This window comes from Diabrotica undecimpunctata, chromosome 3 (assembly GCF_040954645.1).
Source record: "Diabrotica undecimpunctata isolate CICGRU chromosome 3, icDiaUnde3, whole genome shotgun sequence".
NCBI lineage: Eukaryota > Metazoa > Arthropoda > Insecta > Coleoptera > Chrysomelidae > Diabrotica > Diabrotica undecimpunctata.
This window is the reverse complement of record NC_092805.1, coordinates 113,207,799-113,226,279: the sequence shown is the minus strand read 5'-3', so window position 1 is coordinate 113,226,279 and position 18,481 is coordinate 113,207,799. Positions and strand designations below refer to the sequence as shown.

Genomic DNA, 18,481 nt, shown 5'->3' with positions numbered 1-18,481 from the left:
GGAATGAAGCAAAGCTGTTCTTTTAGGTTGTCTACCTTTTCTTTGCTTAAGGATTCAGTATTTTGGATATGTCTTGGAATGTTGAATTGTTCAGGTAGAAGGGATGGGAAATTTTTCTGCATGAGGATACATACCATTTTGAAAGGTGTGTAGTAATCGTAAGACTCCTTGAAAAGGTATAATCCAAAGACATCTATGCGAATCCACTTGATTCCCGTTTTGAAATTAACCTTTTCATTAAGAAGATCTTTTTTTCTATTCATTAGTTTCATGGTTTTCATAATATTTTCCGTGTCTCTAAAGTGATGTTGCATGTCTATCACCATATTTTTCTTGTTTGAAGAAACAATCGCATCACGATATTCATCAGAGATGTAAACGTAACAATAAAACACTGAAAACTTTGTTTTCAAAACTTCCACAAAATTTATTTTAAATTCTTATCACTACAGCTGTTTCGGCTAATTGCCTTTCTCAAGTGATCTGTTTTTGGCATGGGTTTACACTTTATAGTCTCTAATGAAATAAGTTGAGAAGGGGAGAACTGTTTGTCTCAAGCTGGTCATTCAGAATTATATATGTGTTTTTTAATTTATTGATTTCCATAGATTCTAACAAAGATAGCTTAAGGCCTTTATTTTGAATGTGCCTATGGAAATCAACAAATTAAAAAACACAGATATAATTCTGAATGACCAGCTTGAGACAAACAGTTCTCCCCTCCTCAACTTATTTCTTAGAGACTATAAAGTGTAAACCCATGCCAAAAACAGATCACTTGAGAAAGGCAATTAGCCGAAACAGCTGTAGTGATAAGAATTTAAAATAAATTTTGTGGAAGTTTTGAAAACAAAGTTTTCAGTGTTTTATTGTTACATAAAATGAATTTCCATCAAGTAACGGTCGAATCCATCAATTAGAGATGTAAATGTTTTGATGTTTCTTTAGTCGTTTCTCAATATGTCCAAATGCTCTATCTGAGTCTAAGTACGAGTGTCCTACCTCTGGAAACTTGTGCTCAATCGTTTTAAAGATGCTTTTGCCCACAAGATACTGAAACAGATATACGATCAAAAAAATTTTATTTTGCCCGGCACACGAGTCCGTCCACAAAATTAGATGATCTTTTCCTTTGAAGGCTGGATCCACTTCGATTGTTCGTAGAAAACAACTAAAAATTTCCGAGCTACCTCTGGAAGCTTGATTTTCCGTCCATGTGCAGAAAACAGTTTTTTCCACATTTTTGGTTATTATGTGGATTCCTAAGTTGTAAAACCACATTTGTCTAAGATAAAAGGCTTTCGAGGTACTAAGCCTAGGTAGGGGCATAGTTTGCTGTAGATCCAATGTTACATACACAGTGTTCTCTGATTTGCTAGCAAATTCTCGATCTGCTTTTTGAGATTCAAACGCTGATTTGTAATTTTCAGCGTGCTCTTCATTACTTTTGCCAGAATCGCATGTGCTACATGTATCGCTTTTGGGATAACCAAAAGACAGATTAAATTCATCATTAAAAATGAATCGGTATGTAGCCTCTTTTATTTGAAATTTTTCATTTCTTCTTTAAAGTTTATGCATTCTAGGGATCGAAAGTTGCGGTGAAAGATATTTTTTGTGAATATTACAATGCCTGGAGTAGTGCGACTCTTCTGCTGGGAAACTGGAAATATGCTCAATGACGTAAGCAGCAACTTCAGCAGGGGTCTTGTTAGGTCTGACTGCGTGTTTTCCCCTTCTGTCCGGTTCAGGGGCATTTTTCCCTGATTTTATTGAAGTTTGAATCAGGTCAACCTTTTTCAAGCTGATTGCAAACAAGGAAATGAAAGCCCGTTTGCATACGGTAGTTTGCCGGCCACTACAAGTTACATTGTATTGGTAGGTGGCAGTTTTATGCTTTAAGGCTCCAGTTTTCTTTGTCATTGGCTCCCTTTTTTTAATGCTCTTAAAAAGAAGGCAGTTTTTTGCATTTACATCTAGTTTGTAGTAGGAAGAGAATATTGATTCCCTTTCTTCTACAGTTATTGACTGTAGCGATACACAAAACACTTGTAGCGGCAATTTTCATTGCACAAAATCCCAGAGTTAACGGTTTTAGCGGGTTTTACTTGGCCTATTTTAGAAATGTAGGTCATCCCTTAGGTCTTCCCGTAGGTTTTTATGTTCTTTGGCTATATTTGAATCAGAAAAAAATGATATCACTAATGTTGCCGTTTTATTATGGCAGCTGACGAATACATGAAGGAGGTATGTCACAATTTTTATTCTCTTTGGTATGGATGAAGGAAGTAAGTACTTTATCTTGTTACTTACCTCCTTCATTCACTAGATATTTAAAGTAGTATGGTCAATTACCTCCTTCATACGCTGGCTATCTCAGTTATTTTAAATCATAGAAGGCTGGGGATAAGCGGAAAATTGAATTTAGCACTTACCACCTTCATACATGCGGATAACTCATTTTCTTAAAAAATGTCACTTACTCCCTTCATCCACTCACCCCTTCAATTGTAATAATATGAAATTTACCCCTAGGCGTATATTATATATTCTTTCATGAACTTGAGTGAAACCCAATATCGACCTACGGCATTTATGGTTTACGTAAAACCTACTCCAAAGTCTCCTTGTTTTTCTTCTCCACACTAGTATAAACTGTAGTCTTTTTATTTATGCATCCATGCCCTTTAAATCTGATTTCTTGGAGAGCGGCTATGTCTACTTCGTATTTTTGATGTTCTTGAGCAATACTTTGTATTTTGCCTGCCTGCAGCATGAATGAACATTCCAGGTTCCCAATCGTAATTCCATTATTAAGGCCTGCTTTTTTCGTTGTCTATTTGCTCGTCTGGTTTGTACGTTGTTCATAGCATTCATGATAGCTGAGTGTAAGGTGAACAGGTTATCGGCCTATTACACCCGAGTCCAGTGTCAGGGCTGCTGGCTATAGCTTCTGAACAAGCCTCGGTTTATAGTAGCTAGGCATTTCCTCCAGGCCAATGGTGTTATGTTATGTGTTAGGTTAGTGTTACAACGCCCATATTTGGTCAGGAGTTGTGGAATAGGAATTAGGATTTAGGACAGCAGAAGTGCTGCTCCATTCAGTTGTCTTTTACGACAAACAGGAGAAACTGTGGGGATATTCTTCTTTGGTGGCCCGTACCCTACACGGGGGCTGCTTTTGTCCTACTAAGTTTTAAACCTTTTCCTCGAGAGCTTTACTCGTAATTTAGTTTCATTAGAATGAGTTCTACTTCTACATGAAACATCATTTATATTTTTAAAATAATATGGTATCTTAAGATATCTAAGACATACAAATATCCTTAGTTTTTATATAGTTTAAATTAATTGTTTTCTAAATTAACTTCTTGTTTACTTCTTTACTAACACTAACTATTTAATTTTTAGTACTATCCCATCATGTATGCAATAGTTAATTACAAAACCCAAGAGATCTACAAAAAGATATTTGAATATCTTCATGATTTATTAGCTCCAAAATTGAGACCCGATGAAATAGTAACTGAATACGAAGCAAATCTTTATTACGCCCTGGGTGAAATTTATGTAGATTCCAGTATAGGAGGGTCGGTCTTCTACTTCACTCAAAACATCTACAAAAAAATCTGTTCCCTCAACTTAGCCAAAGATCTTGAAACCAACAACTTTTTCAGAAACATTTATCATTTAATATTGATGCTGCCGTTGCTTCCCGTAAACACCATAGTTGATGCTTTTAATAACATCCAAACCCAAGCCATAGATTTAAAGATCGAGGCGTTAACTCAAAATTTATTTAATCACGTACAAACAGAATGGATAGACAAAGTGACTCCCGATCTTTTCTGCGTCCATAGATTGGAGAATCGTATTAACGAAAATGTCATTGCTCCTTTCAAGAAACTTCGCGATTACATGATGCTGACCAAAGGAAAAACGAGGAGATGCGCAGATATTATTACGCTTATTGAAAAACTTATCGAGCTGGAAAATTTTCTACATATCACTTACTCTACGCCGAATAAGAAGTCTTTTGCTAGGGATTTAAGCAGCGCGCAAAAAAAGAATGTTCTTAAGGCTTGGATGTTTATCGAAAATCATCCGAAGATTAATGTCCATAATTTCTTTTCCAGGGTTTTAGGTATGTATTTATAATAAATCATGATAAATTAATCCTATGTATGTATTTGTCCTAACGAATATGATAAGGAAATAATTTCATTAGCTTTATTTTTATGATAGACAATTGGTATAACATGTTATCTATAAACATTGAGATATAAAACACAAATATTTTTTTATATGGTAAACTACTAAGAGTCAATTTGGATTGACTTTATGAGCTCTCAGTTCAAGATTTCTAAATTATTGACAGCATGTTTTAGAGGTTACTAGGATTCTTGAGAACCATGTATTTGCCTCGTTACCTTTTCTATTGAGAGTGAGTTTTGTGGCATATCTACATACAGACATACAAACTAGCAATAATTTAAAAACATAGCTTCGTCCCAACAACCTTGTTATTACTTTTCTATTTCTGAAATGTTCTGATGGAGTCTTTTCTCCAAATCCAAGTCTTTTCTCTAAATATATATACACATAGTTTCAAGAGTTATGCATCACCCAAAATTTTCTTCTTCTTCGCGCGATTAGGATTACTCCTGTTTGTCGGCCTCTTATTCTGTTTCAGTCGTTGTTGACTGTACATTATCTTTCCACCTTTTTGGCGCCTGCCAACGGGTCTTCTGCTATACGGCTTATTGTTTTTACAGATGTTCGCTAATCTATCTGATCCGATTCGGTTTACATGTTCGTTCGTTTTTTTTTTCTTGTTTTTATCCACCTGTTAATATTTAGAATTTTGCATTGTTCGCGTATACTTCTGTTGGTTTGTCTGTCTCTTAATGATATGCCCGCTATTGATCTTAATACTTTCATTTCGATATTGTTGATTTGTTGTTTCGTCTTTCTTGTATCGGTCCTTGTCTCCGCTGCATATGTTAGGATTGGTCTTACTGTTGTCTTGTATACTTTCATTTTGCTTTCCTTGGTCAGATATTTGTTTCTCCATATGGTTTCTCGGAGGCAACCACTTACTCTTGCCGCTTTTGATGTTTGCCTTGTGGTCTCTGTTCTTATATCCCTGTCACTAGTGATCTCTACTCCTAGGTAATTGAATTTCATTACTTGTTCTACAATTTACTGATCACTATACATTTAGTTTTTTCTACTGATATTCTCATATTAAGTTTGTTTACTGTGATATTGAAGGTGTGGAGCTGCCTTTGTAGGTTATCTTCGTTATCAGCAATTAGTACTGCATCATCGGCATAGCATAGTATCGTGATTTTATGCGCTCCCATGTGGTATCCGTGTCGTTTTCTTACTTCGTGAATTATTTGATTCATCACCATATTGAATAAGAATGGGCTGAGCGAGTCTCCTTGGCGGATTCCTTCTTTTAGTTCTATGCATTCTGTTTCCAATGTTGGCGTTATAACTCTGGTCTTGTTGTTCTTGTCCTTATTATCTGATGGTCTATTTGTTCAGCTTGTAATAAATTTAAGATGTCATTTCGCTTCACCCTGTCAAAAGAACTTTTTAAATCTACAAAGCACATGTATGCTGGATTTCCATATTCAATAGACTTCTCTATTATTTGTCTGATAATAAAAATTGCGTCTATTGTGCTGCGGTTCTTCCGGAAACCTTGTTGTTCATCTGCCATGTTCGCTTTTTCCTCGATTTTATCTTTTATGACTGCCGTTAACAATTTTAATTTACTATTCATCAGACTAATGCCTCTATAATTTTCAGGATTTCTCCAGTCTCCCATTTTAAGTATCGGTAGCAGGGACTTTCCTTCCATTCAGCTGGTACTACTCCGGTATTTATTATATCGACGAATAATTTTAGGAGCCATTTGCGTAGTGTTGTTCCTCCATATTTTAGCAGTTCATTGTTTATCTTATCAGGACCAGGTGCTTTTCTGTTTTTTAATTTTTTTATTCGTTCTTGTAGCTCTTCTTCTGATATTAGTACTCTATCGTGAGTTTCGTTAATGATTATTTCTCTGTTCTCTTCTTCTCCTTCTCCATATAATCTCCAAAATTTTCGCTATTATTAACTATTTTTAGAAAGTACTCTTATAGATCATTTATAAAAAATATATCATAACAGTGACAGATATTTTTTGTTTTAAAAGAGATGCTGTTTTTTTAATAAATAAATTTATTTCTAATTAAAATATTTTTAACAATTTTAACAGTTTTAATACTGCTAACAAGTCGATCAATAATTCCTGTGGCAGATTCTCCCATTCTTCTCTACAGATAATTGTAAGTTTATAGTAGGTTCTAGTAAGATTCCCTCGAGCGAACATCTCTGGAGAGCACTTCTCAGCTGTTTCCGCCACGAACCGCTGGCGCTGTGAATGGACGTCTTCAACTAAAGCGATAATTCGTGCACGTCCAACTCGGACAGTAAATAATTATAATTAATTGATGGATTCGACCGTTACTTGATGGAAATTCATTTTATGTAATATGTAAAACACTGAAAACTTTGTTTTCAAAACTTCCACAAAATTTATTTTAAACTCTTATCACTACAGCTGTTTCGGCTGATTGCCTTTCTCAAGTGATCTATTTTTGGCATGCGTTTACACTTTATAGTCTCTAACGAAATAGGTTGAGGAGGGGAGAACTGTTTGTCTCAAGTTGGTCATTCAGAATTATATCTGTATTTTTTAATTTGTTGATTTCCATAGATTCTAACAAAGATAGCTTAAGGTCTTTATTTTGAATGTGAAGAATTTTAAGTTCGTCATTAAAAGAATGATTATGGTCTAGAAGGTGAAGTGCGTATGTAGAATCTGTTTTTCTATTATTGAAAGCTCTTTTATGTTCTGCTATTCGTTTATTAAAACTTCTACCAGTTTGACCGATGTAAGTTTTTGGGCAGTCGCCACATTTAAGTTTGTACACACCACTGTGTAAGTGTTTTTTATTTTGGCTCTTGTTGTTTTTAATATATTTGCCTAGGTTGTTATTTGTTCTGAAAGCTGGTGTTATTCCTTTCATTTTTATGTGTTTGGCTATTTTTGTTGATATTTTGCCTGTCTATTTAATCGAGCAGAAGGTACTGGGTTTTTTCTCTGGTGGTGGAAATACTAATTTCAGGGCTTTCTTCTGTAGTTTTTGATTTAACATTATATTAATTGTTTGTTCGTTGTATCCATTGTTTACTGCTATTTGCTTAATGATATTCCGATGTCAAAATACAATTTTGAGACAGAATTAAATATCATTAAGCAAATAGCGGTAAACAATGGATACAATGAACAAACAATTAATAAAATGTTAAATCAAAAACTACACAAGAAAGCCCTGAAATTAGTATTTCCACCACCAGAGAAAAGACCCAGTACCTTCTGCTCGATTACATATACAGGCAAAATATCAACAAAGATAGCCAAACACATGAAAAAGAAAGGAATAACACCAGCTTTCAGAACAAATAACAACCTAGGCAAATATATTAAAAACAACAAGTGCCAAAATAAAAAACACTTACACAGTGGTGTGTACAAACTTAAATGTGGCGACTGCCCAAAAACTTACATCGGTCAAACTGGTAGAAATTTTAATAAACGAATAGCAAAACATAAAAAGGCTTTCAATAAGAGAAAAACGGATTCTATATACGCACTTCACCTTTTAGATCATAATCATTCTTTTAATGACGAATTTAAAATTCTTCACATTCAAAATAACGGCCTTAAGCTATCTTTGTTAGAATATATGGGAATCAACAAATTAAATAACACAGATATAATTCTGAATGACCAACTTGAGACAAACAGTTCTCCCCTCCTCAACCTATTTCATTAGAGACTATAAAGTGTAAACGCATGCCAAAAATAGATCACTTGAGAAAGGCAATCAGCCGAAATAGCCGTAGTGATAAGAGTTTAAAATAAATTTTGTAGAAGTTTTGAAAACAAAGTTTTCAGTGTTTTATTACATAAAATGAATTTCCATCAAGTAACGGTCGAATCCATCAATTAATTATAATTATTTACTGTCCGAGTTGGACGTGTTTCAGTGTTTTATTGTTACATAATTATAATTCATTATAAATCACGTTTTTAAGGATACGGATTTATAAAAGTGTAAAAATCGCGGGGTGATGCATAACTTTTGAAACCATGTATATATATATATATATATATATATATATATATATATATATATATATATATATATATATATATATATGAAATTATAAAAGATTTCATTTCAATTCGAATTCCATCATTGTTCTAAACGTGTTTTGAGTGATTCAACTCCTTATGAGGAACACTTGTGGAAGTCCAGTGAAGTTAAGTTCAGAGAATCCTCAGGGTCTCTTAACATTATTACCACAAATTGGTCGCATTGCTCCTGTAGTGATCCTTCCCCAAGTTAACATGCTCCTTTTCTAACTTGGCTGTACCGTACTGAAGATGACCAATTTTCAGAAATACGTATATACGGTTGCCTTCCGTCTTATACACATATTTTATTACTTTTTTTCCCTTTGTTGCGAGCTATGTTTTTTTATTTTTAGTCATTCTCGTAATATAACTGAACAAAAGTTACAACAAATATGTGAAGCCGAAGTCTTGTCCTGGTTAGGTCTCTGTGGTGAAAATGATATTTCGCCACATACGCTTTGTCTTACCTATTTCTTCTTAAAGTTGTTTTGTAAATTGTCTCTTTTCTTTAATTGGGTTGACTTCTCTTGTAAAGTATACTCGCAACAAATCGGAAAGAACGCTCCTCCTTGAACTTGATACCTACCCAATAACAACTAACATTATCCAGGTATATGCCCCTACAGCTGACAAACCAGACGACATAAGTGAAGCATTCTATATTGAATTATCCAACACCTTGAAACACCTTTCCAAAAAGGATCTAACCTTGATTATGGGTGATTTAAATGCCAAGATTGGTAGGGGACCATCGGGAGAATTCATAGGACAGTTTGGGCTTGGCGAAAGAAATGAGCGAGAAGACAGATTGGGTGAATTTGTATCAGAAGAAGAGTTTGTAATTACTAACTCAAGTAGATTCAACAAGAAGTGTCATGGACACAATTTGGATTCCGCGATACCTTAGGCACCCGAGAAGCTCTATTCGCTATACAAATGCTTATCTGGAGGGTAAACAGCCAATTGACAGGGTAAACTACACATTTCTTGGTACTAACATAAACAGTCAATGGGACCACTCTACTGAATTAAAACACCGCATAGGGAAAGCAAGATTAGCGTTCGTAAAGATGAAGTCTCTTTTCAGAAGTCACGATTTACCACTTGTACCAAAATCTCTATTATCAGATGCTATTTATTTTCTACATTAATATACGGATTAGAGGCATAGACGCTGTCTGAAGCTTCTTTAGGAAAGCTCGATGCCTTCGAGATGTGGTGTTACAGGCGCATCTTACGAATTTCATGGGTGGATCGTGTGACTAATATTGAGGTCCTACGTAGAATGAGCAAGGAATGCGAGATCACTAACACAATCAAAGAGCGCAAATTAGAATATCTTGGCCATGTTATGAGAAATGAACACAGATATGACTTATTGCAACTCATTCTTCAGGGCAAGGTATTTGGAAAGAGAGGACCGGGGAGAACAAGAATATCTTGGCTTCAAAACCTAAGGAAGTGGTTTAATACGTCTATAAATAACCGGACTATTCCGAATAGCTGGAAGTAAAGTTAGGATAGCTATGCTGATCACCAACATTCGGAACGAATAGGCACCGTAGAAGAAGGGAAGTAAGGTATACTGACAGTAAAATATTAAGTGTTTCGTATATGTTTAAAGCAGTTCGTTTAATTTTCTCATTTATTGGTTTCCAATTTTATCTTTTTATCTATCCTACTCGAGCAGTGAATTATTCTTGCTTTTATTCTAATAAAATGTAGCGTAATTTTGTAACGTACATTGTAATTATTTGTATGATACAATAGGATTGTTTTATTTTTAGGTTATATTAAATGTATGGAAAATCAAATGTGGATCTGGGGCTTCTACAAATACGATGGAGAACCCACTGAAGAACTAATAAATGCATCCAACTTTTCGATAATAGCCAGCGAAGATTTGGGCCAAGAGGACGACCAAGATATCACTGAAATAGAAGAGGAAGCCGTCGAACAAGATGGAGACGAAAGACCGTCTATCTTAATGGAAGCTGTTTTAGACGAGAATGGAAAATATATTTTGAAACCCAGAGAAGAAATAGTAAATCCAAATATGAGCTAGACTAAAATAAATTTGGTAGTATACGAATAAGCGATTTTGGTTTTAGGACTAAAATAGTTTGCCGAATATATTTAATTATTTATATTATATAAATTCCGTAATGTATTTGGTAAACATTTAGAAAACGCTGATATTTTAGTACAAATCATATATTTTTGATGTTTTTACTTTAATTTCGGATTAGCAAAATATGAATAAAATCTTCGCACAATCTTTTGAAAGTTAAATTGAACAACTTGAATCTAGGGGGATATACTTAAATAGGTAGAGAGGGATGAATTTTATATAAAATAAAATAATTTTTATTTTAAATGAGCCCTCATCTTGTATTTTGGCCACCAATTTTTTTTTGGAAAATTCTTGTGTTTACATAAATTATATCTTTAACAATTAAGTATAAAAAATAATGTTTTGTTGACATCTTAGTATATTTTAACAATTTTGCTGTGGAACTGTATTTCAGAACGTTCTCCTGTGCTTAATGAACTTTTTTCATAGCATATGCAATACGCAGATAACGCCAAATGACATCTTCCGCACAGACAAATAAAAAAAGCGAAAGTTTAAAAAAATATTTCCGAAGTCATTTTATGAGAAATATGGTTTAGGCTATTAGTGCTATGAGTCCCTGTAAAATATAAACGCAACATCCATTTTAGGAAATTAAATGATAAATTTATTTATACATACATCACTTTCTTATTCAATCAAATACATACGATTATTCATTTAAATAAACCAAATATTTTTGAGGCCTTTAAAAGACCTTTTAAAGGCAAAGTAATTGGACAATGATTACTTTAAAAAATAACTAACCTTACAAAAGTTCTAATAATTTTGTAAATTATTAAAAAACATTTATACTACACTGCCACTCATACTGACTGGAGATACAAAGAGCGATTCTCGAAAACCAATGAATCTCAGTAGTCTGATTTTTCAAAAAAATTCTCATTGGTGTTCATAATTTTTTGGTTTGAAATTTTTAGGATGTCATTGGGCACATTTTTCTTTTCATTTCTTTGTTTTTTTCCTCCTTTCAACTGCTTATGACAGCTTTTTAAAGCTCATTTTAGTATAGAGATGGAATTTTCTTTTTAGAGGTCAGATATTCTTAAGAGGGACATTTTCAGAACTGACTTATTTTTGCTAGCATAGACTAGACGGCTCAGCTAAAGCAAATGGTCAGCAGATGGTTATAATCTTGTAAAGTGGTTCTAGTATTTTGTTGAAGATGTAAGATATAAGTGAACTGAGATTTTCCAAAACTGTCAAATTGTCAGTTCCAACTGAGACGCATGGCACGGTCAAGATTTTGCATTTTCTTTGTTTAATTCTTGTAAAGTCTACAGCAGAAACATCAATACTTCTTGGTAGGGAGGCGCAATGTCAGCACAAGAAATATTTCGTTTGCATGGAAACAACCCTTTAACCTGAACCCATTCGTAGCAATGGATTCTGTTTGGCAAGCCATATAGGCTTTCCCCAAAAGCTCGACAGTTCCATGTTGGCTTAGAGGCCTTTTCCTTTGACGCAACACTAGCAGTATATTTCAACTGTAGTGATGGTTCAGAAAAATGTAATAGGTCTTATCTAAAAGCTGCACCGTATGTGATATGTAAGGTGGAAAATGTATTACAAGTATGAAGTTTTCTGTGATGATATTTGTAACATCAATATTCTTTGTGTGTGTATGGTGACCGTCCAATGTAAGAAGTAGAGGATATTCCCTTGTTAGTTTGAATATGATGGACCGAATCCACTATGTCCATCATACTCATGAGTATGATGGACAGAGTGGATGCAGCGCTCATGCAGCATACTACTATTGAACCCCGTTCCGCAGAACTTACCTACGATTCCCACTTTCCTTTTACTCGACCTCATCTGCTGGATACTTGTATTCACTATATTCTGCTTCTATAATACCAAAAGTTCTATGGACAGTTTCTTGATTGAAGCCATTTGCTTGTGAAAAAAAGGTTTCATGAGGTTTCAAAACAGATAAAAGTTTTTGTGTCGATTTAAAAAATTATCGAACCAGGCTCTTCCTCCTAAGCCTCTTTCTGCGATTGTTTTTGATTTTTAGAATCCTGGAAGGTTGCTTTAATTGTTTTCTTTATTTCAGAAAATTGAGCTCTCTTCACGGCCACAGAGCATATTTTATAGTTTACAGCTGTTTGTGTACCGCTTTAATACATTCTTATTTAGCTTATAACAGTATCTTTGTTGTGATCAAGGATTATTTCCATGGCATCCATTGGAAACGTTCTCATTGCATCTGTTATGCATATACAAAATAGTATTTGAAGCTTCGCAAAATTGTTACTTAGACTGACTCTCCTCCCCCAGGCCATTTCCCCATAAGAGATTATTCATGTCTCGCTACATCACCTTAAGATTTTCTGCATACCATTAGGACTTAGGACTTCAGTTTGTCATTAACGTCGGTCCTAATAATGCATTTAGTAATTTCAAAAGATAGTGCTAAAGGTATTATTGTTATATTTCATCTTTTGTTAAAAATGTTGACTAAACTAAATTTACCAACATAAATTGACATTTGTATATTACATGTAAATTATTTTGTATATACATACGAAAAATAATGTGGAATATAAATATGTATTTGAAAATAAGTAGTTATTTAAAGGTTTCTTTTTTATGTAGCATGATATTGTTAATATTGATTAAAATAAAATGCTGTGTCAAATACAAAAAGATTCTTTAATAAATTTTTTTTCGTAATTGTAGCATTTTTTTAAGTGATCGATTATAGCAGGCCGCTTATTTTGGAAGGAAACGGAAATGTTAAAAATCATATTAAATAAATCTGCGTATTTTCGGTAGATCTACTCATTCGGTAGTTCATCTACCGAAAGACCTTATTTTCGATTTTCATTCTTCGGATAATTTGACCCAAAATATACCTAATTTGCTACATTCATCCTTTCGAAGTACATTTCACAGAGAAATTATCCAATATTCGGTAAATTTAAAAACGCTGAATATTTCTGTATTCAAAAATGTTTTAAATATATTAAAATGGTGTATTATTTTTTTGATCACGTATCTTAAAATTCCCAATATAATAAACAATTAGGTAACCAAATGAATTTATATTTTATCATCTCGAATTTAATTTGAGGCTACTTGAAGTGCTGTCTGGTGACTGCTGATTTGTATATTTATATATACATACTGTACGCCCAGGATAGTAATAGACATTATAGTATTATAAAATTTGAAATTGTCTGAGAATATATCTTCGCTATCAGAATCCTACCTAAATTAAGAATACATGAGTGAAAAGAAATCATTTTCACTTTGTCTATAATTTTTTCCCACTCTTCTACGGAAAATATTCCAAAGAACTCATCCGACAATAGTTGAATAGAATTAAAAGTGAATCTACATTTCCTGTTCCAACATAAGTTTTTAGTGCTGCCCAAACAAGCGCTATCGGGTTTAAATCTGGATCATATGGTGAGAGCCTTACTGAATACGTCATATCTGTTATTTTTAATAATAGAGTCAATAGCAAATTTTACATATTTCGGTTTATATAATTGTATAATGGCTTACAAGTCGGGCCTGAGCATGTTAGCAGAAAAAGGAATATTTCTGGCTTTTAGCCAATCTATCATTTGAATCTTGGTTGATGCGGATGTTGGTGCTTTATCCTCGTGAGTATTATGATAATTTACCCATCACGAAGACACTGTTTAGAGGTAGTTTTTCTTCTAACCCCTTGTTGTCTTTTTCTTTTTAAGTAGACATTACTTTCTGTCTGTTTTTCAATGTGCCTCCATTAAGTTGTCGTTCCATCGTTTTCGTGATTTTCCTACTGATCGTCTTCCTATTGGGGAATCTTATCTCGCCGTCTTTTTGTTTTGGCTATATGATCGTTCCATTCTACTCTTCTATTTTTTACCCATTCCTTGATGTTCTCCACCTTGCATCTACGTCGTATATCTGTACTTCTAGCTCTGTCCCATACTGTCTTACCATCAATTTTTCTAAGAGTTTTGATCTCTGCTGTTTATAACATTATTTTTATCCTCCCTGTCTCGGATCGTGTTTCTGTCGCGTATGTCGTAATTGGTAATTGGACAGAATTGTAAATTCTGCCTTTCACTGCTTTCTCTATATTTTTATTTCTACATATTGTTTCATTCAAGCAACATGTTTCTCTGTTATATTTACTTGATCTTCCACATCTCTTTCGAGATTTCCTTAGCTAGATAGTGAGATGCCTAGATATTTAAACTCCGTCACTATTCACACACTATCTGTTCTATTATCTAACCCTTCAGCTCTTATTTACACCTTAGTAAATTTGCTGTTATAACCATGCATTTTGTTTTTTTTTTGCCGAAATTAATATGTTAAATTTTCTGGTGGTTATATTAAATTGGTGTAGCATACATTGTAAATCATCTTCACGTTGTGAGATTAGTATTGCGTCGTCTGCATTGCAGATTATTTTAAATTGTTTTTCTTCCATTTGGTATCCTTTTTTTATTATTTCATCCATGATGAGGTTCAACAATAGAGGACTCGGGGAATCCCCCTGTCTTATTCCATTGGCAGCTTTAATTGGGTCAGTTAGTTCTTGTACTTTTACTTTTATTACGTTGCTTTGGTAGATATTTTCGATCGTTTTGTTTATTCCTAGATGTATCTCTCTTGCGTACAATAATTGGATCAAGTTCTTTGATTCTGTGAAATGCCTTCTTAAGGTCCACGAATGATAGATATGCCGGTTTTTTGTATTCTATTGATTTCTCTTTACCACTTTTTATAATTGACAAAATTCATATCATCAAAACCTGCTTCGTTCCATGCATCTGCACAATGATCAAACGTTGGTCCTTGGAGACGGGTTTTTAAGCCCACTGTTCATTCCATTAGTACAACTATTACTGCAACTATGGCTTGAAAGGAAATACGTTTCATCAGTAAACACAAAAATCTTTTTTCGTATCTAAACTGTTTATATCATGTTTTTCCATTAAAACTTTCAGTTATTTGCTGTTTTTTCCAATGGAATCAACGATTCCCTATTTCCAAACAGATACTTTATTTGCCTCCTTTATAATCAAATTTCAACCTTCTTCAACTGTTTGTAATTTTATTTTTGCACCATTTTTTTTTCACCTCGTATTAGGAGTGACAAAACCGGTTATATTTCCTGCTTCAATTTCGCGGCCCTCGTTTGCAATATTTTTGAGATACACATTGAAACTCTTGAAAATGCAATCCAAAAAATCTCAGATTATTTATTAATCTTCTTATTAGATTATTTATCAAATTAACTGTCATGGCTATACATACGCTCTTGCACTTTTCTGTCAATAATTATTGCTGACAAGTTTTTACACAGAACGTGTCAACGTCGAGAATCACTTTTACAGAAACCGTAATATCCTGGTAATGCAAGAAACTAAACGAAAAGGAACTATAAGTAGTGGTGGGGATAACCGAATTTTGAGTACGGGTTTTATAATTAGTGATCGGTTACAAAGTGCAATATCTTCTTCTTCTTCTTACGATGCCTATCCGTTCCGGATGTTGGCGATCAACATGGCTATCCTAACTTTGCTTGCTGCTATTCTGAATAGTCCGGTTGTCGATGTATTAAAGTGCAATATGAAGTTCGTATTTGTATGCTGAGGCTAAGAGGTAAAACTAGAAAATTAAGTTGAATATTATGTGCATGCTCCTTCAGCGAATAAAAACCAGAATGTAACACAGGAATTCTGTAGTAAGGTTAAGGTAAGATAAGGTTGAACTTATATAATCAAATTCCGAAATATGACAAATCAAATACCGAAAAACTACGGGAGGTAAAAGGAAACCTGACGAAAACAACGAGAATGAGAAGTTGTTGGTAGATTTTGCGCAAGAAAACAACTTGAGAATTATATGTTACTTACTTCGATCACAAGAAAATCCACAAAGAAACATGGATCGCTCCAGAAGGTAGAACATGTAACCAAATCGACCATGTCCAGTGGAAAGCAAGCACGCGAAATTAATAACAGATGTTAGAAGTTATAGAGGGGCAGACGCGGATTCTGATCACGAAATTAAGAGAAACTATCCCAAAAATCAGAGAACAGAGAATATCGTATAAAAAATATGACGTCGCCAAACTAAGGAACACAGGAACCGCTGACAACTTCCAGGCAGACGTGACAGCAAAATTTCTTCAAAACTAAATTCAAGGTGACATCGAAATGGAGTGAGAAATAATAGAAGAAGCTACAAAGGGAGCAGTTCAAAAGCGATTAAGTTCAAGTAAAGAAGGGAAGAGATAAAGAATGGTTTTATGCCGATTGCAAGAAAAGCCTTAACAAACGCAAAGATGCAAGACTAAAATATATGGACAAACCAAGTGACAAGTGAGAATAGAAATGAATATGAAGCAGAGAGAAGAGACGAGAAAAAAGTGTGTAGGGGGAAGAAAAGGGAGCGTATGGATAAAAAGCTCCTAGAGATTGAAGAACAGTACATTAATAAAAATGTGAGAAACTTCATCAGGAGGCGAAAAAGATCAGTGACCAAGGCGCAAGAAAACAGAATTACTACAAAAGTAAAGAAGGACATCGAATAGGAGATAAGGATAAGCTAGATAGATGGCAAGAGCATTTCAGAGAGCTGCTTCATAAAGAACCGGATGGAAATGATGAGGAGCAAGTGGAAATGGTAGGGGAAGTCGACATGGCGGAAACAATGGAGGGTCACACCGTGAAAGAAATACGAGATATCATATATAGCATGAAAATCAATAAAAGTGCAGGCAGCAATGGTATTCCTGCAGAAGTAATCAAGCATGGCGGAGAAGCACTTATAACGCAGATATGTAGCCTGATAACGAAAATCTGGGAGTGAGAGGAAGTATGGAGAGAGGAAATAATGTACCATTTATAAGAAGGGAAATAAAGGAATGTGCGAAAACTACAGGGGTATCACTCTTCTGGATGTAACATATAAGGTACTCGCCAGAGTCACAAGAAGTAGACTTGAAAGAGCAGGTTGGTGAATACCAGGGAGGATTCAAAAAGGGCAGATCCACCATAGATAAAATATTCGTAATAAAAATGATTCAGAGCAATACGTACGAGCAACAGTTAAAGCTAAACCTCCTATTTATAGATCTCAAACAAGTTTACGGGTCTGTGATAAGAAGGCGTCTGTACCATGCCCTAATAGTACTTGGAATTGCGGAAGAAAATATGATCAGACTAGTAAAATGACCTTAATAATGAGACCGACAATAGAGTAAGGATAGAATGAAGCCTATCAGGAGAATTTGAAGTAAGAAAGGGACTAAAGCAGTGAGATCCACTGTTCACAATACTCTCCAATTTCTTGCTGGAGGTAATGAGAGTGTGGAATACGATAGAAAGGTATGATTTATGACAACAGAAGCCAAGTCCTGGCCTTTGCGGACGATGTGGTGTTAATGGTAAGAACTAAAGTAGAACTGCTTTAAAGAGGATTTTTAAACTTTTTGAAACGAAGGCTGATAAGGTATGGAATGAATATTAATGAGCAAAAAACAAATTATATAGAAATGGGACAGACCACAAATAAAGGTAAACAACTGAAGACTACCACAAACAACGAGAGTAAAGAGTATTGCTTCAAAAAGGTGACGGACTTTGAGTATCTAGGAGTAACCCTAATAAGTAAAGGGGAAGAAAGCCAAGAAATTAAGAAGCGGATTTCGAGAGGAAGGAAGACGGTCGGAGCTCTACACAAACTACTAAGCGCAAAAAAAATCTCAAGAGAGGCAAAATTGAGACTATACCGAATGCCATCTTGCAAGAATGGCAGATTGAAGGTGGACAAAGGACTCACACTGCGGCCGTGGACAGAAGAAAATGGAGGAAAACAGTGGACAAATTCGAAGCTGTATGTGTATGTATGTTGATACCTGCTGATAGCCGTTGATACTTATGTCAACTACAGTTCTACTCTATGTAAGACCAAAAAAATTGATCATACTTTATCTTGGTAGTCATTTTTTAAAGGGGTCATTACAATTGTACGTTTTATTGCTATACCTGAATCTGCTGGTCTATTATATATAAGAGCTCATATTATTAAGAGATAATGGCTTTAAAAAAATTGTTAATATCAAAAAA

At 34.4% G+C, this 18,481-nt stretch overlaps 1 protein-coding gene across 3 annotated transcripts in view; it reads left to right on the top strand.

Annotated features, from left to right (window-relative positions):
- The window catches only part of LOC140437245 (uncharacterized), a 46,600-nt gene extending 33,541 nt beyond the window's left edge, over window positions 1–13,059 (top strand). For 2 of the 3 annotated variants that reach the window (XM_072526650.1, XM_072526651.1), the window contains exons 8-9: window positions 3,412–4,144; window positions 10,048–13,059. In XM_072526650.1, the coding sequence (XP_072382751.1) occupies window positions 3,412–4,144; window positions 10,048–10,325 (1,011 nt within the window). In that variant the 3' untranslated portion in view covers window positions 10,326–13,059. The remainder of the gene's footprint in view (window positions 1–3,411; window positions 4,145–10,047) is intronic. The other variant, XM_072526649.1, reaches the window with a different exon arrangement.
- The last annotated feature ends 5,422 nt before the right edge of the window (window positions 13,060–18,481 follow it).